At 46.6% G+C, this 27,192-nt stretch overlaps 1 protein-coding gene across 1 annotated transcript in view; it reads left to right on the forward strand.

Annotated features, from left to right (window-relative positions):
• Positions 1-19,148: 19,148 nt before the first annotated feature.
• LOC138453022 (probable G-protein coupled receptor 139) overlaps positions 19,149-27,192 on the forward strand; it is a 258,219-nt gene continuing 250,175 nt past the window's right edge. The window contains exon 1 of the mRNA XM_069605437.1: positions 19,149-19,273. Coding sequence (XP_069461538.1) covers positions 19,204-19,273 — 70 coding nt within the window. The 5' untranslated portion in view covers positions 19,149-19,203. The remainder of the gene's footprint in view (positions 19,274-27,192) is intronic.

Here is a 27,192-nt window from a genome sequence, read left to right on the forward strand (position 1 = left end):
ACACCATATCATATCATATCTTATCATATCATTTGCAGTAACAATGGCATTCAGTATTTGGTGCAAAAGCATCTAAATGGGTCAGGGCATTCTGATCCTAACAATTTGTAAGTAGATTAATGCATTGAATGGGAAAATAATTTCATCTATAGATTGAGGGATCTTTTCAATGACCATACACCGGAAAGCAAAAATAAGGAGGCTAGAGCGCCCACTTCCTATGGAAGGAAAAGGAGCAGGGCCTGCTTCAGGGGAAAAGAACTGGAAAGCAAAAATCCCACTCTTCCTGCTCTGTCCCAGACGGGAACCAACAGACATGGGGGAGGAGGGGGATTGTGAGATCTTTTCAGCCCATGAAAATGAACAGAATGGCCAGGTTAAGCCTCTAATTTGGAAAACGTTGTTCTTATGGAAAGGGACACTGGTGAATGAAATGCCTGCCTTAAAACTTCAATACTGCTAAAGGTGCCTAGCAAATCCAAATGCATGTACTTCTGCAGTTTTTTGATTGATTGGTTATTTACAACGCACTTAATACCCAGAGATTTCTTAGCGCGGACCCAGGCATCGAACCCGTGATGCTCCGTGTCATTTTGCTTCCAAGGCAAGCACATTGCCGCTGAACTATCCTTCCAGGATCATTGCAAAAAGGAGTATGCTGAAAAGTAAAACCAGATTGCAGAAGGGAAAGGCACATTACATTGTTGGTTACGAGACAAAAAGCAGACTTTTTCATTAAGACTGTCACACATCAAAATGCTGTGCACCATGAAAATTAAGAGTACAGATTGGGCCTAACCTGTGAAATTTAAAACTATGTTAGTATGTTTTATTTTGTGTGATTAAGGCCCACTTTTCAACAAAGAAACTGTTCATCATGTTAAATGTAAAGGCATGTACATTTCGCAATGGGGAAAATGTTTCAAAGAATGAACCTGTCATGATGGTAAAATAAACAGTGATGTGCAATTCAGTCTACCCAGTACTTCTTGGGTAGGTAAAAGGTTTAGTTTGAATCTTAAAATGTGGGACCTAAAAAGCCTTGTCGAGTGCTTCTTCAAGTGTGGTGCAACATTATTATAACTCTTGATTGTCTAGTCAAAGTGGTCACCAAAGCACTGGTATTGCATTAAATTCTCTCTAAGTGTAATCCACATATGTCTGGACAACTTTTGTTTAACCAAGTAGGCTGTTGCTCTTAAATCTTCTGTTTAAGCCCCTATTGTTTGCATTAGCTTCAGGCACTCAGTCCCCCAAACCGATAAGACCTTGCATAAGCCTTTTAGCCACAAAGAATTCAGTCTCTCACAAATGGAGGCAGTCGGAGGGGCATTTGTTAAGCACACTAAACCTGCAGGCAACAACTCTTCAGCATCCATTAGCCCTAAGAGAACAAAGGCTAATGCATTCACCCCAGCCTTAAGTCAGCATTGCGCGACAGTAACTGGAAAAGATGCATTGACCTCCCTGCAACTTAAATTGAGAAATGAAACAGAAAACGGTCTATATATAATTATGTGACATTCGAAATGTCACTGTAAGCAATGATATGTGAACCGTGAGACTTACATAATTCGGCACATATGTCATTTTAAAGCTGATTTCAAGGTTGCAGTGTTGCCATGATTTCCATCCAAATTCGAGTTTTGGAAATTAAGTTATAATCATAAATTTGTTTCTCGCTTCCCTGAAAATGTTCTGAAGCCAAAAGTTGGGGAGCTGGTGGGTTATTGAATTAGATATCTGGATGTAACATTTCACATTCATAATTGCATAAAGGGTGAACAACCAAAGCTTGTATGTGCAATACCCTGCTAAAACAGGAGACAATTTTATAGATCTGTCATGATTAGGGGAACATAAATATCTAGGTATGCTGATGTTTATTTCTAAATTGCTCTTTTTTTCCATGCAGTGACTTTTTGAGTGCAAAAAAACTGACATAAAAAATGTCAATGATAGTGGGTGTGTACCTCTTCATATCACTTCCATCATAGAACTCCAAGGGCCTATCAACAGAAAGGGGTTGGACCTTGGGGGAGGAAAAGGGGATGCACCTCCAATGAAAAGTCAGAACCAATAAACTTGGAGGTGTGGCTCATAGGGAAAAAGCCCTTGTTCTATGGGAGTGGGGACAAAACTTGCCTAAACACCATCTGGATAGCTGCCTAAAAATCTGGAAGGAGGCTTGCTTCTAATCCATCTGGGTGAATCCTGATACAACTCCCTAAATATTATCTGGGTGCAACTGTTGAAAGCTGAATGGAGATTTCACCTTGCATGTGAGACAGCAATTGAGAAAGACCAAAAGAAGCTGTCATTTGTGCAAGGAGAGCAAAGAACAAAGGGATGCATGCTGGTGGCTATCTGTGACTGAAGTCCCTGAGCAGATCTCTGCCCTTCTCCAAAAGACTGGGGTCTTTCCTGAGTGCCAAGAACAGCGGTTTCCAATGTAACCAAGTGTGTGGGGGATCTGCCTGCCTTAACATTTTCCCTTACTAGCAGGTGACGGGCCAACTGTGTAGACCCTTAGTATTTTACTGAATATTAATGTAATTAACTCCCATATAGGGAGTTCAAAACCTCTGCCCTCTTTCCTAGCTGGAAGTTAAGTTATAGTCATTTAAAGTAATTGGGTACATCTATTCTTTCTGTCAACACCAGACTGTTCAAAAGAAAAGGAGTATCCTTGTCCAAAAACAAAATTCCTGTCACCACTTCCCAGACCTGGCCTTTAAACAGAGGGGTGCTGAATATATTGAAACCTGGGTTTTTGGTGCTGGGGAGAGATGTGCTTTGCCAAAGTGAAACCAATGGTAATTCTCTATTGAAAAATGCACAGTCTTTCCTGAGAGTAAGTGACCCTGATAGCAGAAAGATGTTGTATAACTTTGGGGGGAGAAAGAAGGATTCTATCAATCAAAAGTATTCTCAAAAGTCTGTGGGATTTCAAAACTGCAAGCCTTTTTAAGTGTGCGGGGAAACAAAATCTGCAAGTACTACATCTGTGAATTTGCTTTTGAACACAGAAACGGTTGACGTTGTTTTAAATCTAACCCTTATCTATTTATGCTCTAGCAATGTGCCACGGTATCATTGAATTTTGATCAAAGGGGTTCGTGGGACAAGAGTTTTGGCCTGTTTATTTAGCCTGTGTTCCATGGACAAAAGTGTAATTTGACAGTAACATTCCCAAAGGAAGAAGTGAGGTGTGTATTGGAGCCTTGTTTTGTGCCACAGAGAAGGTGGCTCTATTCGAGTTGAAGTGGGAGAATGGAAAAACAGGCTCCCGTCCTTCCCCTCGCGCGCCTGGCCTAAAGGATCACGGCCCAGGCACCTGCCACGAGAAGAGTTTGCCCATCTACCAGACGACCAAATACCCTGGTACAGGAACATACAGATGTGTCCATCTGCCTGCCCAGCAGCCCGCCCTGCCCATGCCGACACCAGCGGCACGGATCAACTAGACTAAAACCTACACGTCATTAGAGATGCCATGACGACCTAGCCAACGGTCAGCACACCTGTGCCAATATACACACTGGACACTCCCGCACCAATCTACACGAAGAATATACTCAGTGCTATGACGTAGGCGACAGACATACTCACGGACGTGCATCTTTATTATTTTCCACATAGGTTCTCAAAATGCAGAAACGCAAGACGCATCATGAACTCATCTAAAGAGCTTGCTTACGCTTCTCCTAAACACTGGTGCCATAAAGAGAAATATAACGAAGACACGATACTGGTCATAAGACAATATGATACTATAACCTAAAGCGCCTGTGCACCAAACGGTTCTACCTATACACCAGGCCTAAGTAGGCCGCAAGCAAGAGCTCCCATGGACGTTAAAAGAACAAGAGTCAGGTTGCTGATCCTGCAGAATGAGCCTGGCGAGAGCAGACAGCCAAGGTCGTAATGTTGCAAACCCACATTCCAAAAGCAGACCATCAAGGGCACGATGTTGCAACCTCGCACGCCGCGCCCCAACGTTAAAATCACACCTGCAAATTAAACCAGGCACACAGTGGAAAAACAATATTAATTGTGCAGAATTCTGCGTCAAACACGGTCCCACCTCACGTGACCAAGCCGAACCTGACAGGATGCCAAGCCCAGGAGGAAGAAGGCGTCTGGATCCCTCGTTACAAGACACTGGCAGATACACTTAAAAGGCTCAATGGACATCTGCGACAGAGGGAGTAGTCGGCCTTCCAGCTCATGAATAAGTCCTCACATTGTCTGCACGTACTCATAGTGAAACATTGTTGCAAATGACTGGTACACCGAGAGCTGGGAACAGCGATGGTCCCAGGCTGGGAAGCTCGCGGGCGCACCAATCAGAACATGGGGCTCTTATCACTGACGCCATTAACATTAACCAATCATCAGGAGTCTTCATGTAACAATTCTCATGTATCTAATTGTAGGGACGACCCAGATATATCACCTGACTAAACCCTTGTCCACTAATATTGTTCTCTATACGTATGCTATACTAACCCTACCACTCGAGCAACCAATTAAGAGTGGCGATAGGTTTTTTGCTAACTTTCTAAGGTGACGCAAGTAGCGCGTCATACTAAGGTAAAAAGGGCCTGCAAGCCCCACGATTGTGTGTGTGTCAGGACGGACGCGTACGATCCTTGACCCATCCCTGCCATTTTTGTCTAATAAACAGCAGAGTCACCTTGCTTCTTGCGTGTGTCTCATACTCTATCTCTTCTGGGATATACGGGAGGAGTTGGGGCCTCCCTGCCCGGAGGTCTGCGGACGGCCCGGCCGACCCCGGCAGAATTTCCCCCCCGACAAGTTGGAGGCACTGCTGAGATCTGTTTAGGATCCGCCTTTTTATTTTTACTTTTTCCAGGCACTCCAGTTGCGAGGAGGCCCGGCGGCGCAGCCCCCTCTGCCGTCGCCCCCTTCTGAGGACTACAGGACCATCGCGGAACTGCGAGAAGACCGGACAGCGCAATCCGGATATTGGCCTTCGGGAGCCGGTTGAGAAGTATCCCGCCCGCGGTTGGCGAGTGTCCAGACGTGGTCCAGACGAGGGGAGGTGACGAGCCGCTTGGAGGGGTGCACGCAGTCGAGCGGCCCCGCATCAAGAGAACTTGGTGAGCATGCCACGCACAACAAGCAATGTGAAATTGTGAGGGAGGGGGGAGGAATTAAATACGGGACGGGGAGGTGTTGCACAGGTGCGCGGCGAAGGTTTGGCAATTTAGTGTTGGCAATGGAATGAATGGTAGCCGAACAAGTGCGAGAGCAGTCGGCTACGTTACGCGAAGGGGGGGGGGGGCGGAGCACGAAAACATCACGTGCAGCCGCTCGTAGACACTGATTGGCCTAGGTCGCGACTACGTGTAAGGGTGTGTGTGTGTGTGTGGTTTCCTACGATTTGGCATTTATTGATCAATGAGTAGATGAGGATCCCTATTGTTCGAGCAAGACACTTGATAGGTAGATGACGTTTCCCTGTAGGCGGTTAGTTGCCCAATACGGAAGATAGTTGGCTGGTTAAGCCCTCCTGTCGAGGGGCGTATCACACGCGAGGCGACGCAGCGTGCGCAGTCCGATTATATTATTGATTTGATTACCTTGTTCCAGGAGTGACAGGAAGACAGCTGTAGGGTTAACGGGGGTAGATTGCAAGTGTATTTTGGACTTAAAGAATATATGAAGAACTTACCAGTGGCTCGAAGAGATCGGTGACATCACCAGTAGGGTTTTCATAGGATATCGCGAGCACAAGGCATCTTCGTTTTGAGAGTGGTGGGGAAGAGAAGTGTGGTAAGGGAATGGAAACGGAGATAAGCGGTAAATGAGTTGATCGAGGAAAGGCGAAACAGGGAACGTGGCTGCGCACGGAGAACGCCGGCCACGGCAAGTGTAGAAGGGGGAGGAGAACGTGAAAATAGGACGACTGTATAAGAACGTCATAAGGGGTACGCAGCCGCAGGGGGCTACGTGCACCTCGGCCGCAGGGGGCCGTAAGGGTGTTGTATAAAGGAAGAAAGACAGAAGAAAATATACAAATGTAACATACTATATTTTTTATAATTTTCTTTAGCGGACTATCGTAAGTCCCCAAACTTACGGGGCCAGGTAACGATATAAGGCTGTATATTGTGAACTACTAGTGAGATAAACTGCTACCAGATAGGGGAAGGGTAGCAAGTGGAGCGCTACTATGTCATATGAGACAGGATTGGGAGGGTGGGGGAACACCCTCATTACCCCACTACAACACATATGCACAACACTGCCACCCCATAGGGAGAAACTGATTAAGTATAGCATAGAATGGACACAGGGGACGGATAACAAAATGCTAACACCGTGGCCGCCTAACGGTAGCTTCGATCCATATGCCCAACATTCACTATTAAACCATCTGCACAATACATATAAAGGGAAGAAGTTGGCAAACCACGTGGAGGTGTTTAACTTATGGAGGATGTTCCAAGGGTCCCGACCAGGACCAAATGGAATGTTCACTATGGGAGAAATACCGGAAGGAAAAGAGATTAAGGAGGAAGGAGAGGATGGGAAACAGGGGAGTGTGGACACAAAGAACACGGGGAACAGAGGGGAAGGAGGAGAAAAGAATAATACAACAGATGAAATAAAAAAGGAACCGAGCAACGATATACCCCTAGCAAAGGGAGTGAAAACAGAGGAAAGGGGGTTGTACCCTTTAAGAGAATTAGGAGAAATAGAAAGAGGACAGTTAAGGGCGGCTGAGGGATACTCGAACCCGGAATACAGCCCTCCGCCATATGTAGCTCATAAGAAGGTGCCAGCAGGGGAGGGGAGGACTGGAGAAGACCAGACTGTGGAAATAGGAAATGATGAGTGGGTAGCTGCACAGATATTATTAAAACTACGAGGTTCATTAACAGGAGAAGAGAAGGAGGTAGTAAAGAAAACAGACGAGGATAATACCAGGGAGAGTGAAATGAGGGGGGAAGAGCTGTTAAGACAACAGGAAGAGATTTTGGAGGAACGACTAGCAAAATTAAGGGATGAGCAGAATGAATTGATCAAGCAGCTTGAGAGGGAGGAGAGAGAGAGAGCGAGGAAAAGGAAAGAAGGTAAGAACGAATTGGAAAAAATAAGGGAACGAACTGAGGAGCAAAGGAGAGAAGCTGAAAGGGTAAAAGCAGCAGCAGAAAGGGTATCAAGAGTAGTGCTGCGAGAAAAGAAAAGGGAAGAAGAAGAAAAAGAAAAAGAAATGGCAATGTGGAAGAGGAGGTTACTATCAGAAACGACTAAGAAATACGAAGAAGGAAGGGTGATAGAGAGTATAGTAGACAGAGAAAGGGTGAAATGGGAAAGGAAGAAAGAGGATGAAAGAATATTGGAAAAGATGAGAAGTGAAGTGATGGAGGAATTAAAAAGGAAAAGGGAGGAAAATAGTAGGGAGATGGAGGAGAGAAATGAAGGAGAAAAAGAAGATAGGAGAAGGGAGAGTGGATCATGGGGGGATGTATATAGAAACACAGAAGTAGCAACAACATCAGCACAAAGGGGAGCGGTTGATAAAGGAGAAACAGGAGAACTGGACCTAATAGACTTACAAACAGTAACAATCAAGGGGAAAAGGACCGAGTGGGGGTTGCCGTTTGTGACTGGCTTTTGTAGTGAGGAAGAAGAAGGAGTGGAAAAGGAAGGAAGAAACAGTGAAAGGGAAAGCTTAGATAAACTATACATTACCCGGACCAACACAGACTCACCATGGATCAGTAGGAGAAAGGATGAGCTGGGGAGAAGTGAGGAGGGAGAGCAAGGAATAGCGGAGAGACAGGCACATGAGGCCTCACCATCCACATCCCCATCACGCCCTCCCCCATCGCACCCTACATGCTCAACCACCTCACGCTCGTTACGCAAAATAAAACTCGTGCCCTTCACAGACGAACTGACACCCTATGCATGTCGCTTAGAGACCTCCCTAGTCGCAGGCAGGAAATACGAATACACATGCCCACATTAAATACAGAAAATGATGGTAGAAGGGGAAAAGATGGAGAAGAAAGAGTTACGAGCAGGGGAAATATGGACGAAGTTGAAGATGTAGAAGAAAAGGAAGAGGAGGAAGGGTGTGAGGACTCGATATTATGGAACACAAAGGGTGAAACGAGACATAACTTAATGCCACTTTTGGAGAGAGGAGGGGTTAGACCACAGTATGTCCCTTGGAAGCATACCGATAAAGAAAATATAAAATGCAGGCTCCCATCATTAAGTGGAGGTGCGGGTAAGTGGATATATGAGATGGAAAAACACACCGAAGGACAGAAACTGGCAGTAGGAGATGTAAAGGGCCTTTTAATTTCAATATTAGGGGATAGAGCGGATGACATTTGGAAGAGAGCGGGATTTCATGGGGTAACAATAACAAACACATCGCATGATGGGGCACCATTCGCAAACTGCAGACATGCACTATGGCAGGCACTGAGGGTACAGTACCCAGACACATCAGACATAGGAGCAATTACCTCCCGCAAAATACGTGAGAACGAAGATCCTGTTGATTATATCCAGGAAATCCAAGAGAAATGGCGCATGGAAACTAGAGAACAATGGGATAAAACACCAGCAATATTTTACCATATACTGGTACAAGGGCTCCCAGAAGGAGTTCAGAAACAACTAAAGAAAGTAGTGGGAATGGAAGCAAAACCATGGCCAGAAATACAACTGACTATAGTGCATCATTGCAGGACATGGCAAGGAAAAATGAAACAAAAGGAAGAGGACAGGAAAACGGAAGAGGCTAAACTAGTACAGAAAAAGCTTACTAAATACACAATGGAAGGGGCACTAATAACTACGCCTACAACAATGACCCAAGGCCCCACACAAGTAGTGGCTGCACAAGATTGCTCCCAAATACCACCTTCACAGACTATAACACAACAGGCGCCGCCAATCCAACCATACACGACAAACATGGGAGGAGGACATACAATGGCAGGAGCTGGGTATTATAATTATAACAGGGGGAGAGGAGGAATTATGAGAGGGAGAGGATACGGATATAACACCCAACAGCAGGTGGGAGGACTTAGAAATTCCTACCCCACAGGGCAACCAGTATACCAGGACAACACAGGGAGCTTTCCATGGCAGAGTAGGGAACCACTGGTGTGTTGGAGTTGTGGACTATTAGGGCACATGTCACGCACGTGTAGAGTTAGACCAGGAACACCATCATGGAGTGAACAGGGACAACCAAGGCCCTCACAGGAACAGCAGGGCCTACAACAACAGCAGGCGTTGCAACAGGGAAATGAACAACAACAACAATTAACACAACAACAGCCACAGACATATTCACTGCCGCAACAACAGGTAGCGATGACACAACAACCCCAAGCACAACAAACACAACTGGGCAGGGTGACGGTTTTGGGACACAACCCTTACACCGGAAATGGCCAGTCGTTGTACCCCCAATAGGACAGCCCACAGACGGCCTTGGTGTGTCCCATCCTGTCAGTAACACCTAATAGTGCGGAGGAACCACGCATAGAGATAACGATAGGTGACAAAAAATTATCATTCCTTGTTGACACCGGGGCGACCCGGTCTTGCATAAGGGAAGGTAAATTTAAGATGTCAGGCGAAGCCATGAACACCCAAGGATTCTCTGGGGCTAGAGGGTTGGTTCCCTTTACTGATAACATTCCCTTATCTATTGGAGATTATGATCTGTCAGTTCCACTTCTATATTATAGTGCCTCACCAGTAAATATACTGGGGAGAGACATAATGAACAGGTTGAATATGACGATCTCCTTTACTGAGGACGGCATAATTTGCTCTACTCCAGGGATTAACATGCTCACGGCACGACAGATTATGCAAGCATACTGCGGACAGACAGCGATTAGGGCGGAGCCAGTAGATGGCGAACTATTCCAGTATGGAACAGATATGGCAATTGCATGGATGCCAGGGATAGAAGGAAAAATATGGAGGAGGCCAGCAGCCTATCTGTTCAGACCAGAAACACCTGTTAATGAACCAGAAGGAAAGGTGGTTCTAATGGACATTGAGAGCATTATTGCGACAGCTGATTACATTGCTGTACATGCCCAAGACAGAGAAGGAAGAGCATGGAGGGCCGTGATAGCATTAGCAGAAGGATGTAGGCTCACCCAGGTGTCAGATGAGGAGCTGTTTTCAGATGAAAAGGAGGAAGGTGAAATGGTGTTTATGATGAGTGTGGAAATATGGCTAAGAGTGGCCTACAAACAAGTAGCACAGAAAATTGCAATGGCACTTGAGGCACCCGCATGCACCCCAGTCCCCTTCTTTAAGGAGGATATGTCAAAGGTACCCAAATCATTGTGGACTACTAGCCCCTATGACGTGGGGTGCATAAAAAGTATAGGGGGAGTAAGAATAAAATTGAAAAAAGGTGCAATACTCCCCAGAGTAAAACAGTACCCACTATCAAAAGAGGCAGATGAGGGCATATATGAAACCATAACGGCCCTTATAAATAATGGCATATTGGTCCCCTCAGAATCACCGTGTAACACGGCTGTGTACCCAGTGCGCAAGGCTAAAGGGGGGTCTTGGCGCTTCATACAGGATCTCAGGCCCTTGAACAACATAGTAGAAGCGGAATATCCCGTAGCAGCAAACCCGGCCACAATATTGTGTGGCATTCCAGCAGAAGCATCACGATTTACAGTGATCGACCTTAAAAATGCTTTTTTCTCAATACCATTACACCCAGACTCACAAGATCTGACGAGCTTCACTTACAGAAACACAAAGTGGAAGCACACCAGATTGCCACAAGGGTATTGCGAATCACCCTCAATTTTCAATAGAGTAATACAGATGGATTTGGGTAACATTGAAGTGGAAAGCACAGTGTTGCAGTATGTGGATGACATAATAATTTGCAGTACAAACGAAAGAACATGCAGAGAGGACTCCTTAAAGATGTTGACAATATTGGCTGATAAAGGTTACAAGGTAGACATGGAAAAGATACAGTACTGTCAAGAACAGGTACTTTACATTGGTCAACTTATATCCCAACATGGAAGAAAGATTGCACCACAAAGAGCACAGGCTATTTCAAACACTCCAATGCCACAAACTGTGAGGGAACTGCAGCAATTCCTGGGGCTGTGCAACTACTGTAGAGCATGGGTATTTGATTACAGTTCATACATAGGACCCCTGCTTGAGGCGTTAAGGGAAGCTAATAAGGGGGAGAAAAAGCTGGGGTGGACGATGGAAATGAAAGAGGCTTTTGATGAATTGAAAGATGCGATATCAACTGCTCCGGTACTGGCATCCCCAGACTATGAGCGACAATTTTTTATATTCTCACATTGCGACTCAGCAGTAATGAAAGCAGTGTTGGCCCAAAAAACAAGCATGGGCTACAAACCAGTAGCATTTTACAGCGGCCACTTAGATCCTGTGATGTTAGGTCACTTCCCTTGCGAACAAGGTCTCGCCGCAGCTGCTTTTGCGGTGGAAAAAGCATCAGCAATCACCATGGGGTGCCCAACTACACTGTTTGTGGAACATGCACTATTTGCGATATTGAATAAACCTAAATCCACCCTAACCACGCAAAGAGCGTCAGGTTATGAGATAATTTTATCCAGAGCTGAACTATCAATTGTTAGATGTAGCACGGTCAACCCTGCAAGGTTCCTAGCAGAAGTAATTGAGGAGGGAGATTATGCCCATGACTGTACGCAAATAACTGAAATGTACTCATGTACTAGAAAGGTTGAAGAAAACGCACTAGAGGGAGGTGAGCTCTTGTTTATTGATGGGTCATCAACTATCGATCAAAGGGATGGTGTAAGGAGAACTGGGGCAGCAGTGGTAAAAATGACGGAGGTACCGGTGTGTGTGGCAATGAAATGTGTACAATTACCACAGCATTACTCCGCTCAAGCAGCGGAATTAGTTGCACTGATCTTGGCGTTGAAGGAAAGCTTTGACAAACGGGTGACCATATACTCCGACAGTGCATATGTTACATCCACTGTCCACTCAGGGCTGTCGAAATGGAGAAGAAGAGGGTTTAGGAGAGCTGATGGCACTCCAGTGCAACATGCCCTCTTATTGGCTGAGCTAATTGAAGTAATAAATGACCCCCAAGAATTAGCTTAAGTGAAATGCACCGCACACACCAATGGTGAGGACCACGTCTCGAAGGGGAATGCAGCAGCAGACGCACATGCGAAGTATGCTGCTTACTTTGGTGAGATATGGAACCCCCCAGAGTCAGAGAGAGGGAGAGGGAGGGGAATGGCTAAGGAGATGTTGATAAGAGAAGGGTACACCCATCTCCCAGCCACACAGATTATGGAGCTACAAGCGGCTGCACCAATGGCCGAAAAGGAAATATGGGTAAAAAGAGGATGCACAATGTCACCGACCGACGCACTATGGCCCCAGGGTGGCACTGGAAAGGTTGTAATACCATTGGCACTTTTGAACACCGCCCTGAACCAACTACATCATCCAGCCCACACAGGAAAGGAAGTAATTGCAGCACGAATTAGGGAAGACTGGTTCTGCCCCGAGTTAAATTCTCATGTGTCAAATTTTATCAGTAATTGTCTCACATGTCAACAGTTTACGGCCGGCCATACTCTAAAGGTGATAAGAGGTACTATACCCCGGCCAGAGGGACCTTTCCGGCATCTCCATATTGACTATGTTGATATGATCAACATATGTCAAGGAAATAGGTATATGATTGTAGTAGTATGCCCATTCTCTAGGTGGATTGAGGCAGGGCCCTGTTCACACCCAGATGCATTTAGAGCAGCTAAATTCCTAGTGAGGGAGGTCTTCCCCAGGTGGGGAGTGTGCGAGGTTTTAAGGTCAGACAATGGCCCACATTTCGCAAACGAAATGTTCCAGCACATCACATCCTTGCTGAACATCAAGCATAAATTTGCATGTGCATACCACCCACAGGCCAACGGTATATGTGAACGCCTGAATGGCTTATTAAAGGAGGCAATTGCAAAGATACAGAAAACAACAAAGAAGAGTTGGTTATATTGCCTTCCATTAGCCCTATTTGAGCTAAGGAATAGACCAGGGTCCGACCACCACCTCACCCCTCACGAGGTGGTCACCGGACGTCAAATGCGCCTATCCCTAACGCCAACGTCAAGAGCATTTACCGACCACGAAAGTACAGCGAGTGTTCTTGGTGATGAAATGTACCAATATGTGTCTTCTTTGATTACTAGTGTAGTGTTTGTGTCTCAACAGCTCGAGCGCACACGGGGCGGGTCTAACAGCAATCAACAAGAAGACGCAGATAAAGAACTGGAAAAGGAAGGACTGTGTAAAGTTGCTAAAGGTGACCACGTACTACTTTGCAATTTCAACAGGAAATGGAATAGTCCACGATTCACTGGCCCCCATCTGGTAGAGGAGGTATCAACGAGAGCAGTAAAGCTACAGGACAAGCGTGCCTGGAACCACCTACACGATGTAAAGATCTACAAACTCCAGACCCGCCCCAGCGCCACCGACAGGTCTATTGGGAGAACAGCAACAACATCACCAACGGAGGAAGAAAGTTCTACCACAGCCAACGGCCCAAGTGTTCCCATACCCTGTCACTCCCCAGACTCCCCAGAGACAATAACTGAAGAAGAAAGGGGTGATCCCCATACTGCCCACCCCATGGTCACACGCTCAAAGAGTAAAGACACTTCCACCAGTTGAGCCCAAACCCCCTGCCCACCACCCACTGACCCCTGCCCCCACTACAGTAGTAACTGAACTGAAGGACATTGTCTTGCACAAGTACACATGTAAACACGTGAATGCTCTCTTTTCTTTTCTCTCGCACTTGCAGGAACTGCGTATTATTGTACTGCTAAGAAAATAAATAACTAACAAATTCACTGCCCAGGAGTAGATGGTACCCTCAGACGATAACTACCCAGAAGAATTGTCACACCAATTTGTATATGAAATAAAAAGGCCAACGTACCTGAAAAGGAGAAGGGTACGTGTCTACTACACAGCATTCCTCTTGGCCATAGAATACTCAATGCCCCACCTCCACCCATACTTGCCTGCCCTAAGAGATAGATCGCTTAGATTAGCGTGGGAACAGCTCTTCGCCTGGGCACTGAATGACTATTTGATAGGGAGAGCTTAAAAAACAACAACTAACATTTAATAACCAGCATATTGAGAATTTTCAGGCGGGCAACTCTAACGTCGCAAGAATACGCTGCCGGACTACAGCAAGGTAAGAGCAAAATGCCGGTGAAATTAGCATATGCAATAAAAAATAATAGGGATTTTGATGATCACCGGGTTCTTGGCTGCCTCTGTATGGCAGTACAGCTGTGCTATCAATATTATTGCTGTACCCAAACCTAATACACCCCCATCCCCAGCTGCAACAGGTGTTACGTCAGGTGATACTAGTAAAATTGCGCACAAGCAAAATAGAGTTCAACGCAGCACATACTCAGATAATAAAGGTATTGACAATTATATACAAGATTCAGCACACGTCTCAAACAACATATGGTACCAACACATGACCCGCATTGGTAAGCAGACAACAGAAGACAGCTGCTACGTTTGCTCATTAATACCATACGCCATGAGCGCTTCTCGAACATTTGTTGCCACAGAAATAGATGAAAAGACAGCACGATGCATAATATACTTGGCACTGTTCCAAACGAAAGGAAGATTTCAAGGGACAGTGGTGCATATGGTGTGGAAAACACGAGACTCATACCCATACGAAAACAACTTCCTCAAGACTTATTTGAGTTACCACAAGAGCAGTTTACATGCTGAAGCATTCAGATACATAACAAGTGGTCCTGCAAAAGGGGAAACAAAGAAAGTAACACTGCAGTATTTACCATGTGATTGGTACGCCACTGAAGTTCCTGGTAAACCAGGATGCTGGGAGAGGCCACTGGTGACGATAACGGGGAAGGTGTACTTGGACAACAAATGGGAGATAGGAGTGATTGGCAGCAACATGGTAACAAAAGAAACTATTTCAACTATCGATGCACACAACCACAGATGTTGGACGACTTGGATCAAGTACGTGCCCATGCTCACATGGATAGAGACGGATGAAGACCCAATAACAATACTGCCGCTGACTGCGCCTAAGGTATGCTACCAACATAAAGGAGAGGTGGACGTAGGAAACAACACCAATTGTGCCAGCGTGATGGAGTTACCTGAGGGGGGAGCAGGAACAGCAGTGATAATGGACCATTACTGGGCCTGTGGAGAAAAGGCATACCACACACTGCCCCCTCTGTGGAATGGTGTATGCACGATGGTGCACGTCAATGTACCATCACTAGTGGTACCCCAGAAGCATGTGAATGTGGCGAACTTTCCCAAAATGGATGAAGGGGACAAGAGAAAGAAGAGATCTGCACCACCTCAGGAGGAGCCAGGGAACAGGACCAGCGGCAATAATACTGTCCTAAATAGAAGGAAAAGACAAGGAGAACCTCTGACAGGAAATTACCTATGGGGAAGGTCGGAAACGGCACTCACTTCAATTCCGCCAGAACACAGACTATTCAGCAGAGCAGCAATGTTCTTCTCCTCAATAATACATCCGGGACTGCAGGTTTACGCAAACGCAAAATGGCTCCAGATCACTAGATGGGAACTAATGATGACCATCAATTCTACAGTAAATGGATTCAACGCAATAAAAGAGGAGCTGCGAGCTATAAGAATGGTAGCACTCCAGAACAGATATGTATTGGACCTCCTCACAGCCATGGAAGGAGGAGTCTGCGCAAAGATAGGACAATCATGCTGCACGTTCATTCCTGCCAACGATGCTGACAACGGTACACTGACAGAAGCAGTTTCACAATTGGCCCAGTTGCACTCCAAAATGATGGATGAAAGTAAAGGTGTGAAAAAGGATGAGAGCTGGTTTTCGCTATTATGGTCATGGATGCCATCATGGCTGTCAGATGGACTGAAAATTATAGTTGGTTGTACTATTTTGGCTGGAGCTACACTGATCATAATAAGATTTTGGAAGGCCCTGAAGGCACGAACCACTGACGAGTTGCTTGAAATGGTCGGTATGCACCCCCTGATGCCAGCAGATGACGGCCAACACACAGGCATAATAATACAAGAGAGAGAGAAATTGCGCAACCAGATCATCACCAACCACCTGGACCCACCATCGGTGAAGATCGAGAACCCAAGAAACCCCAGGAGTTACATAGGGAAATGGGTATACTGTACTCCTGGAGGAACCTGTGAATATATGTATTGGTCATTTGAAGATCATGTTAACCACTATGGACATTTAGGAGGAATAACTAAAATATGGAGAGTAAGAGGAGATAACGAAAAGGATATGTTTGTGGTCGACAAGTCGACCAGAGGGGGGACTGAAGTGGGAGAATGGAAAAACAGGCCCCGTCCTTCCCCTCGCGCGCCTGGCCTAAAGGATCACGGCCCAGGCACCCGCCACGAGAAGAGTTTGCCCATCTACCAGACGACCAAATACCCTGGTACAGGAACATACGGATGTGTCCATCTGCCTGCCCAGCAGCCCGCCCTGCCCATGCCGACACCTGCGGCACGGATCAACTAGACTAAAACCTACACGTCATTAGAGATGCCATGACGACCTAGCCAACGGTCAGCACACCTGTGCCAATATACACACTGGACACTCCCGCACCAATCTACACAAAGAATATACTCAGTGCTATGACGTAGGCGACAGACATACTCACGGACGTGCATCTTTATTATTTTCCACATAGGTTCTCAAAATGCAGAAACGCAAGACGCATCATGAACTCATCTAAAGAACTTGCTTACGCTTCTCCTAAACCCAGGTGCCATAATGAGAAATATAACGAAGACACGATACTGGTCATAAGACAATATGATACTATAACCTAAAGCGCCTGTGCACCAAACGGTACTACCTATACACCAGGCCTAAGTAGGCCGCAAGCAAGAGCTCCCATGGACGTTAAAAGAACAAGAGTCAGGTTGCTGATCCTGCAGAATGAGCCTGGCGAGAGCAGACAGCCAAGGTCGTAATGTTGCAAACCCACATTCCAAAAGCAGACCATCAAGGGCACGATGTTGCAACCTCGCACGCCGCGCACCAACGTTAAAATCACACCTGCAAATTAAACCAGGCACACAGTGGAAAAACAATATTAATTGTGCAGAATTCTGCCTCAAACACGGTCCCACCTCACGTGACCAAGCCGAACCTGACAGGATGCCAAGCCCAGGAGGAAGAAGGCGTCTGGATCCCTCGTTACAAGACACTGGCAGATACACTTAAAAGGCTCAATGGACATCTGCGACAGAGGGAGTAGTCGGCCTTCCAGCTCATGAATAAGTCCTCACATTGTCTGCACGTACTCATAGTGAAACATTGTTGCAAATGACAGGTACACCGAGAGCTGGGAACAGCGATGGTCCCAGGCTGGGAAGCTCGCGGGCGCACCAATCAGAACATGGGGCTCTTATCACTGACGCCATTAACATTAACCAATCATCAGGAGTCTTCATGTAACAATTCTCATGTATCTAATTGTAGGGACGACCCAGATATATCACCTGACTAAACCCTTGTCCACTAATATTGTTCTCTATACGTATGCTATACTAACCCTACCACTCGAGCAACCAATTAAGAGTGGCGATAGGTTTTTTGCTAACTTTCTAAGGTGACGCAAGTAGCGCGTCATACTAAGGTAAAAAGGGCCTGCGAGCCCCACGATTGTGTGTGTGTCAGGACGGACGCGTACGATCCTTGACCCATCCCTGCCGTTTTTGTCTAATAAACAGCAGAGTCACCTTGCTTCTTGCGTGTGTCTCATACTCTATCTCTCCTGGGATATACGGGAGGAGTTGGGGCCTCCCTGCCCGGAGGTCTGCGGACGGCCCGGCCGACCCCGGCAGAATTCCCCCCCCCCCCCGACAGAGTCATGGACATGGTGACCTGAACAACAATAACCGATGTGTTGAGGGTCACCTTGATTGGGGGTGGGCGGACTAGGTGAAGCGTAATCTCGCAATTTATCTTTACAAGACAAGGAGGAATGCTGGCTTAACATTCTCTGTCACTTTCAAGCAGTTGGAATGTTTGAATAGCAGTTCCCAAACAGCCATTAGCATTTCTCTGCTATGATCAGTTCATTCATTTTCTAAGCATTGACTAAAGCGCTTACAAAATGTTCACAGATGGCTTGTTTAGATCATTTACATTTTTCGTGCGCTATACATGGTTGAGTAGAACTTAGTAGATGCTGAAATAAGGCCGTTTGGAAGCAGTTTCCTTGCTCAGTCAATGCTTAAGAAATGCCTTTCATTTTGACCCGGGATGCTTATAATTTTGGGAGTAAATTACGTCTGGGATAAAAGGAAGAGGTTAATAGTTCTGCCAGAAGACAGGCAGGGTGCGGTTTCCTTCTGTTTTCCCGAGGCCGGGAACAAAACGGAAGGCAAAGTAGCAACTGGATTTGTAAAAAAAAAAAAAAAAAAAAATCTTGGTATTGTGGGAGATACGAGGTGGGTTCAGAATAATTCGGAGGCTCCAGAACTGCAAATCACATCTCAGTGCACTCTGTGGAGGTCTTTGGCCTTTTCTGGACTTTGAAACAGCCAAATGGGGCTCCCTGCAGCAGTGCACAGAACAGCGGGTGATGTCTGGGTTTCGTGGGCCGGGTCCCAGAACACAGAATACCCAAAAAGTAGAAACATGTCCTAGAAAATGCTCCGACCTATGGGAAATGCAGCTCCCCCAGCAGAATTGCTCTGCGGCCTTCTAGCAGCTGCCCTGTGTGGGTGAGGTGGGGTTTGCAGGGATTTCTCGAGCCCTGGCCTCTGGGGGGCTCCACGCGCTGGCAGGTCCCCTCGCAGTTATCCTGCACGAGTCCAGAGGGACAGCCGCCGGGCACAGGAAGGGGATATAATGGGAGTGAGAAAGGCAGGAGCAGGCAGAGGCCAGGTGGAGGGCGAGAGGGCAGGGGAGGAGGAGAGGGAGAGCCCCTGAAGTTACCAAGATGTGAGGGAAAGAGGGGGTGTGGCGACAGGCGTCAGTGAGGGTCGGGGAGTACTGCAGCTAGCAGGGTCCGTGATAGACCGGGCAGTGCCGGTAGAGGGAGGATGGACGAGCCCTGGATCCGGACAGTGCAGCGCCTCTTCTACCCCATCATGTCGGGCTTCGGGCTGCCAGGTGAGTGACGCCATACCTGGGTATCATTTACTAACGCGCAGTACCGACTTCTGCGTCACGCAGGCGCTGTACGGTCACAGAGGCCGTGCAGATAAACCCAGCCGGGGGCGTGGGACCGCTGTTTAAAACACCCGGGCGAACGCAGGCCCAGAACACGGATGGATGGATGAATGAATGAATGAAACAATGACTGCGACTTGAACAACGCCATTCTGTGAACGGATCGAATCTCTCCAAAGTGCCTTCTAGTTGAACGTGTGGGCCACCACCATTCAGGGGCACAGGCAGGGAGGATAGACCCCCCTCCCCCTCTGCGCAGATTCTGGATCTTTCCACGGTTCCCCACTATCGGCAAAGCAGTGAACGGGCCCGGTGTCGCCATTGCATGTTCGAGTTCTGTTAACTAGCGGGCAGTGAACTATTTTGCAAATGACCGGGTTCCCACACTATTTATTTATGTATTTAATGTTTGATATTTCTGACGTGCGAAGCTTGTTTCACGTCGCAACTGGGCGTTGTACATCGGTGGGGTAAAAACACATGCTTGCCGCTGAAACATAGTTCTGTATTTGCCATCTCACATATGAAAGCATGCGCAGAGGCCTTCATGCCACTGCTGGACCAGGGCAGTGCCACTGCTAGCCCTCTGCATGCCGTAGGCCAGCGGCCTGAAACAGGCGTCTAGGCGCCTAGCTGCAAACATCATTTAAAAGTACAGGAGCTAGCCTAGCCGGGAAACGTTTGCTGTGCACTCGGGGAAAGGGCCGGACTTGCAGTGCTAAATGGAGGAATTGCAAACAGCACACACATTCCAACCGTGTTGCACCTTGGCACCAGTGTAAATAAATAAATAACAATGCTCGGATATAAGAAGACATTTGGTGCATCATATGAGCCGGAAGTCGTACCTTTCATGACAGCCGGTCTTGTTGTGTGTCAGTGCAAGACAGTGCAATGGTGTTTCGACTTAGCTTGCAGAATGCATGGCTCGCTGTAATTCTGCACTGTAACTTGAATAGCGCCTATCATCTCTGTCTGCAAGCTTTAGGAAGGACGAGGAGGTCATCCGGCGGGTCCTTTGCGCATTAATCATGGGTAAAACGCTGGTATGCAACCCCCTGATGTGCGACCTCAAATCCCACTGCAGGGCCAATGTGTCCGTTAATGCTTCCGAGATCGACCAATCAAGTGCCGCAAAGTGGGGGGCATGATAAGACATGTCATCACAGCGCTTAGAAGCGGGGGCGGCATAAAGCGCTACAAAGGAACACACACTATTATTACGAGAGGAGATTTTCTGACGATTTATTTCAAACCTTAACCAGAAATGTCACGTTAGAGTATATTGCTATATTCACATTAAGGTTGCTGTATTCAGCTTTGACACCATTATAGCGCCAAGATACCGTATTTTGAGGGTACGTGCTATATGAAGGTACTTTGGTGTCCAACATTGCCTTCATAAAGTAGTAAGTGCATGAACTCCTCGCATAACACGTGCTGGTCGCTCGACCCATGGTGTGTGCAGTCATGGATGGGTCCTCTGCTTTCTTTCTCCCTTTGACAAAGGTGACCAGATTTTCAAGAGAAACACACGGGAAAGCCAAAAAGATAAAAGAAGGACTTGGTCCCCCCTCCCCCTCACACCATTTTAACCCGACCTTCTAGTAGTTCTGCTTCTTTAAAAGGTCCTGAGGTGTTAGGAAATAAAAGTTGTGGCACTTTTATTTTTCTCAGTGAATGAACTGTGTCGCAGGCACATTGTAGCCAACCTTGTGCAATTAAAGGTAAAACTTAAAAGAGACGTATTCTGACTAAAAGCACCCGACTCACCCCGTGGAGCTCTTTAACTAGCGTAAACCCCGCCATTCTAATGCGTAATCTACGCAGCTGTGCACCTGTCCACTTGATTACATCCTTTCCAAAACGTGCTTACTCTACAAGGCCACGCCTTTCCTTATCACGCTCTACCTTGAAAAACTTTGCTCATAGCGATGCTAGACCATGTGACCCCAATTCAGCGCACTGACCCCATCCGCGCAGGGCCATCTTAAGCACTTTTGGGGCCTGGGACACAGACACCCTTGGGGCCCCCTTCTACTGGACCAAAGGAATTGAGTGATGCAGAATATCTGACCACGCCCCCCTTATCACAATCACCACTCACAGCTTTTTATGCCAATCCAAATAAGCATGGGTGCTCCCTTTCAGCCCCACTGTCCTCTTCATTCTGACTGTAATAGGTCTGATAAACAAGTGGCATCTCAAGGGCAACATGAGCAGTCCAAGTACTTGGGCTCTAGCATGGCTACAGGCCACTTTCCTTCCATCGCAGCCACAAACAAGGTACACCAGTCATCGTATGCATGCAGGATACAAGTTGTATGAAAAAGGGGAACATAATCCAGAATAGACAGAGGCCTCACAGAATGCAAAAGTGGTCAAGCATGGACACAGGAGACCAACTGGGAGCAACAAGGAAGGTGCTCATCTCTTCCCTCTTCATGCTGCACTCTCTTCGTCTTCTTCCTCTATCTCTTGATCCTATCTGTTCTGCAATTTAACAGCTCTGATGATCTACTGACATCTGAGATATGGGATGTGATCTCTTGTAAAAATCAAATTTTTCAAGTAAATAAAAAAAAAAAAAGAAAGAAAGGTGCACCTACCACGGCATATGCAGTGGATGAAGATTAGAAGTTACCAGGAAAGGTGTCCACATCCAGACAGACTGAGGTGAGAAGAGGGTTCTGGTTTCCAAATAGGGGTGCCATTAGAGAGCCAAGAAACACGTGTCTGTGGTGTGCAATTTATCAATACTCACTATTATTATAGAGGAAGCAAAGCTGCAGTCAGGGAAACCAAGAGTGAGGCCGCTTTGAAGATCATGCCCTGTGAACAAAAACACTCTGAAGGGCGACCATTTTGAAAAGATCAGGGACTGGTCATTTTTGCAGGTTAGACAATGCGCCATTAAATGAGATGAGGATCACACATTGGTTAAGAGGTGAGGCTGGGATTTGCTCCCACTCGCACATTTCTGGACTTTACCACTTTATTTTCCAGTTCGAACAATGAACTAAAATAATTACATTTTAAAGAACTGACTTGGAAAGTACTCGAATCACACAACCCAACATGATCATTATTTTTTATTAACAAACTGTTTTAGAAGCATATTGTGCTACATGGGAATGGCCCCAGCTACACTCTCCCCATCATCAAAGTGCCAGCATTCTATCCGATGTGATATAACAAAATGTATAGCTCGCTTTCTCTTTTGTGATTTAAAGCTTTAAATATGCTCAAACACAGGCTTCTGAAACTGTTATTCATAAACATGCAGATAAACATTTGAATTGTACAAAAAGGCAAATCGTGCTCTGTGTCAAATGAGCAGACCTTAAACTATGGATGCCAGAGGCCTGCAATATCTTGCCTGCTTTCTTCTGTCTTGAACCCCCTTCCACTCCAATGGCCTACATAAAAAGAAGAATCAGGTAACGGGCTAAACCGTGCCATCAGCTTGGGGGAAGGCTAGCCTTCTGACAGAAGACAGCACAGTACTGTCAGTGATATAAGATGATTTGTCCAGGATCAATCAGGTTAGAGAATGAATGCTTTGGCTCCACAGTCTTGAATGAGGTTACCTTATCACCTCTCAAGACTAACACTTTACGCTCATTATTAGCAATGTAGCAATGTATTAGCTCTCATGTAACAAGCGCCACGATGCCCAAGGGCTGCTGTGCGCTCTACAAATGTGAATAAATAAATATTAGGGCTGGATGCCTAGGTTTTGCAAGCACCCATCTACAGCAACCTATTCCTAGACCTTCACCATACTGTTGCTATGTTTGTTTTTAGAGCAATCACTACCAGGTGCAGGTCCATTGCTGGTAATAGCACCTGATAAGGCTACAAAACAAAGTACATGAACATGCAGGTTTATTAAATTCAGACACAGAAAAGGCTGAGTTGGCCTTACTGGAATTTGGTTTTGTAATCTTGCATATGAACACAGACCTCTGCAAGACTCTTAAGACACTGAGCTATCTCCTGAATAATCGCAGCACTCAGTGGAGAAACTTTGCTGGAAAAGTTTGGGGGGACATGACCTCTGAAGAAAAGGTGGCCCATTCAAATGAATGGGGACAAAATAATGTGCCATGCAAGTTGGGGGGGACAAACACCCCCGCCCCCCCCCTAAAATTACGCCCATGGCAGCACTCAAATTTATAAATATGCATTTCAACTTTGGCTGTTGCACAAGATAAAATGAGCCACACAGAAAGGCGAGAACGCCACAGGGGTTGTGACGTAGTGAATGTACAAACCATGCATACAGGCTCGGGCTGGCCTGTAGGCAACAGGGCAATGCACGACAGCGCATGGATGCCCAAACAGGCTTGGACTGGCCAATAAGGCAACATGGCAATGCACGACAGCACATGGATGCCAAAGCAGGCTCGGGCTGGCCTGTAGGGCAACAGGGAAATGCACAACAGCGCATGGATGCCCAAACAGGCTCGGACTGGCCTGTAAGGCAACAGGGCAATGCACGACAGCGCATGGATGCCAAAGCAGGGTCGGGCTGGCCTGTAGGGCAACAGGGCAATGCACGACAGCGCATGGATTCCAAAGCAGGCTCGGGCTGGCCTGTAGGGCAACAGGGCAATGCACGACAGCGCATGGATGCCAAAGCAGGCTCGGGCTGGCCTGTAGGCCAACAGGGCAATGCACAAAGTGCCAGCCCATGATTCTAGGATCGGCCAGGTTTTTTTGACAGAATGTCCGGTATGGGTCAGATTCATAAGTTACTACAATAGTTTTTACCAATGTTACTAAGAAAATATATTTCTTTCAAATGTATTATTTGCAGCATATTTTATCAAAACACCCCGGTGGATAGTACTCAAACAGTCTGTTCTGTGGAATAATGAATTGTAATTTGTGTTTGTGGGCACAGAAAGCTTACAGGAGGAATTAATCAAAACAGAATGTACTGGTCAACAAGAGACAAGCTACAGGGCTCTCCTCATCATCATGCTATACAATATCCTGACGTGTGTGATTTATGTTTGGTCAACAAAGGAAACTGACTTCTTTAGATCAGCCAGTCTTGTGGGCCCCCCCTCCAAGGTGGGGGCCTGGGGCAAGTGCCCCTTTTGCCCTCCCATAAAGACGTCTCTGGACCTGCTGTAGCACAAAGAAGCAATGCATGTTCCCTTACTAGCTGTGACCTGGTACCCTATGCCGAAACGTGAGGGATTCGCACACTGCTGTTACTTGTGATTTGGAGTATAAGTGGAAGTCACAATGTTTCACTCGTGTGCACAGGTGGGTCACGACACTGTCCATGGTTTCTCCTTTTCATTGAGTGGTAGTGTGAAACACGTGCCTGCCGTAGTCTACACTCTTGTGTATGGTGAAATGATCAGTCAGTTGCTGTTTTAGATCCGGATAGGCGGTTTTTCTGTCTTCCGGTATTACCTCCACATCCCTCTTCCTCATCTCAGTACAGACTCAAAGGTAAGTACGGGGACGAGGAAGAGTAGGACTAGGAGTAACGAAGATTACTGGTAAATAATCCGAGCGTTTCATATACGATGTCTCTCACAACTGGCCCTGCTGTTAGTGTGAGGAGGCCTTTTATTCTCCTATCGTCTTGTGATCGATCCCATGGCATCAATTTATACCCCCCAAATCATGCAGCCACCTGGCCCACCTCGGCCGGGTACGTGTTATATGTCATGTCGAATGGCAGTGGTGTCTGGTTTGGGAATACGTCAGCAGTGTCGGTGTAACGCAGGTTTGGCATGACCACCAGGTCAAGCGAGGAGGGTTCTTTCTCGACCAGACATGATCAAGATGACCTCCTAACACTTGTTCTTTTCAGTGTTCTGGATTTAGGTATTGTCCTATGCACTGCATGGACGTCATTTAGGCGTCGGCAGGGGTCGCAACTGCGACCCCTCATCTCTCCCTTCCTACCCATGTGGTTTACCTTGCTACCCTTAAAAATACTTTTTTAAACTTTGTTTTTGTATTTTCTTTTTACATTGAGGCTCATGGGCTGTGGCCAGCAGCATGTGGTCTTTGTTTCTGGAGTGGCTGTTTTCTGATGGTTATAGCCGATAAGACAGCCCAGTGGGTTGAGCGTTGGCTGCTGCAATGTGTGTGTGATGTACAAGCAAGTAGCAGGTTCGACTCCCAGCAAGGTCAACTCAGCCTTTCATCCTGCCCGGGTTGATAAATGAGCATCAACACAGGTTGGGTGATATTGTCTGTATATTTGTTCTATATGAAGCGCTTAGGCTTCAGTGCTATATAATAACACATCATTATCATTTAGCCTTGGACGTCTGCTTGCATTCACAGTGATTTGGTAAAATGGGCCGATGCGTACTGATATTAAAGAAACATGGAAATCCATTCCTGTATGAAATGTATATCACATTACAGTGATATCGTAACCCTATTTTTTCGTAGTGTGGGAACAATGCTATGTGATGCCACTTCCTGTTTTGTCATGGGGTGAAAGGTGTGCATCGCTTTCCGTGATGCCAGGTCAGGTGGGGTCAAATGACCTCACTTCCTGTGATGTCATCAGAGGTAAAGTGTCTTGCGATGCCACTACCGCTGGCATTTTGGTGAAATGACGTAGAGAGAGAGAGAGAGAGAGAGAGAGAGAGAGAGAGAGAGAGAGAGAGAGAGAGAGAGAGAGAGAGAGAGAGAGATGTTGCTGCTAGGTCTGCAAAAGACCCGGGCTAAGCTGATGTCGGGACTGTCAGGACTCGGGGCTAGCTCGTCTTTTGGTTGTAGACCGTGAGCTTCTATCCGGTGCTACAACCAAAAGACCCGCCCCCCAGCACCCCGTAGCAATGCCTCTGAAGCATGCATGTCCCTAGACGGGCCCACCGTCCACGTCTCCCTGCTCGTATAAGCGCAGGCCGCCCCCATGGGGAGTTGGTGGGGGGGGGACCTATCTCCCCTGACAAACGGCATCCAGGGGAGCTGCTCCTCTGCCCAGGGTCCTCCCCACCGGGCTCAATACACATGCAGGCCTGGAACGGTAGCCAAGAGGACCACTCGATGGGCCCCCATGGCCGACGCGGGACAGTGTGTTCTTGCTTTCTTCATAGGCCATTTGACTGGCATTTCACCAGCAAAACGAGTTGCTCTTTTCAGCAAATTCAAATGCCCTTGACATCACAAATAACAGTCTGTAACTCTGTGTCGAACAATGACTATAAGCAGGTGTAACATCTGTTGTCAGTACCACTAAGCACCATGTGCAGTGAATGTGCCTGCCATAAACACACGTTATATTGTGTTACCTTATCACACCGTGTCTTTTGTTGGGTTTATTTAAATCTTTCAAATAAAATAGTAAATCCAAGATAACTTTTATGGGTTCCCATTAATTAGCATTCTGGTGCTTAAAGACTTCAATTTATGTTGGAGAAAACAAAGATACACTCATTCTGTTTCTGCAAAATACGTTTCTATAAAAAGGACACATGTATTATGTAGGTTTACCATGCGATATATACGCAGAAATAATGGCACCTTGCTGTGCGACAAGAACTGGGAAACAATGTGAACAAGTGCTGATATTGACGACTCGTGCCAAATCCCACCGTCACCTCTTAGCCAAAGGGTCTGATCCTTTGCAACTCACTAATTGCATAGTGCCTACCCTGTCAAAATTGCAGGTCAATAAATATGTCAGAATTGCCCCTCGCTAAGTGTTCTGAGGATACACTGCTGAAAAACTTCACTGGTACTCTGACTGGCTCTAGTGGTGCTTCATATAATTATGGTGACCGATAACATACTGCACAGCACAAGGCCCACACTGCACAGCTCAAGGCCCATACTGCACAGCACAAGGCCCATACTGCACAGCATAAGGC

This window comes from Ambystoma mexicanum, chromosome 4p (assembly GCF_040938575.1).
Source record: "Ambystoma mexicanum isolate Mex_15411 chromosome 4p, UKY_AmexF1_1, whole genome shotgun sequence".
Lineage (NCBI taxonomy): Eukaryota > Metazoa > Chordata > Amphibia > Caudata > Ambystomatidae > Ambystoma > Ambystoma mexicanum.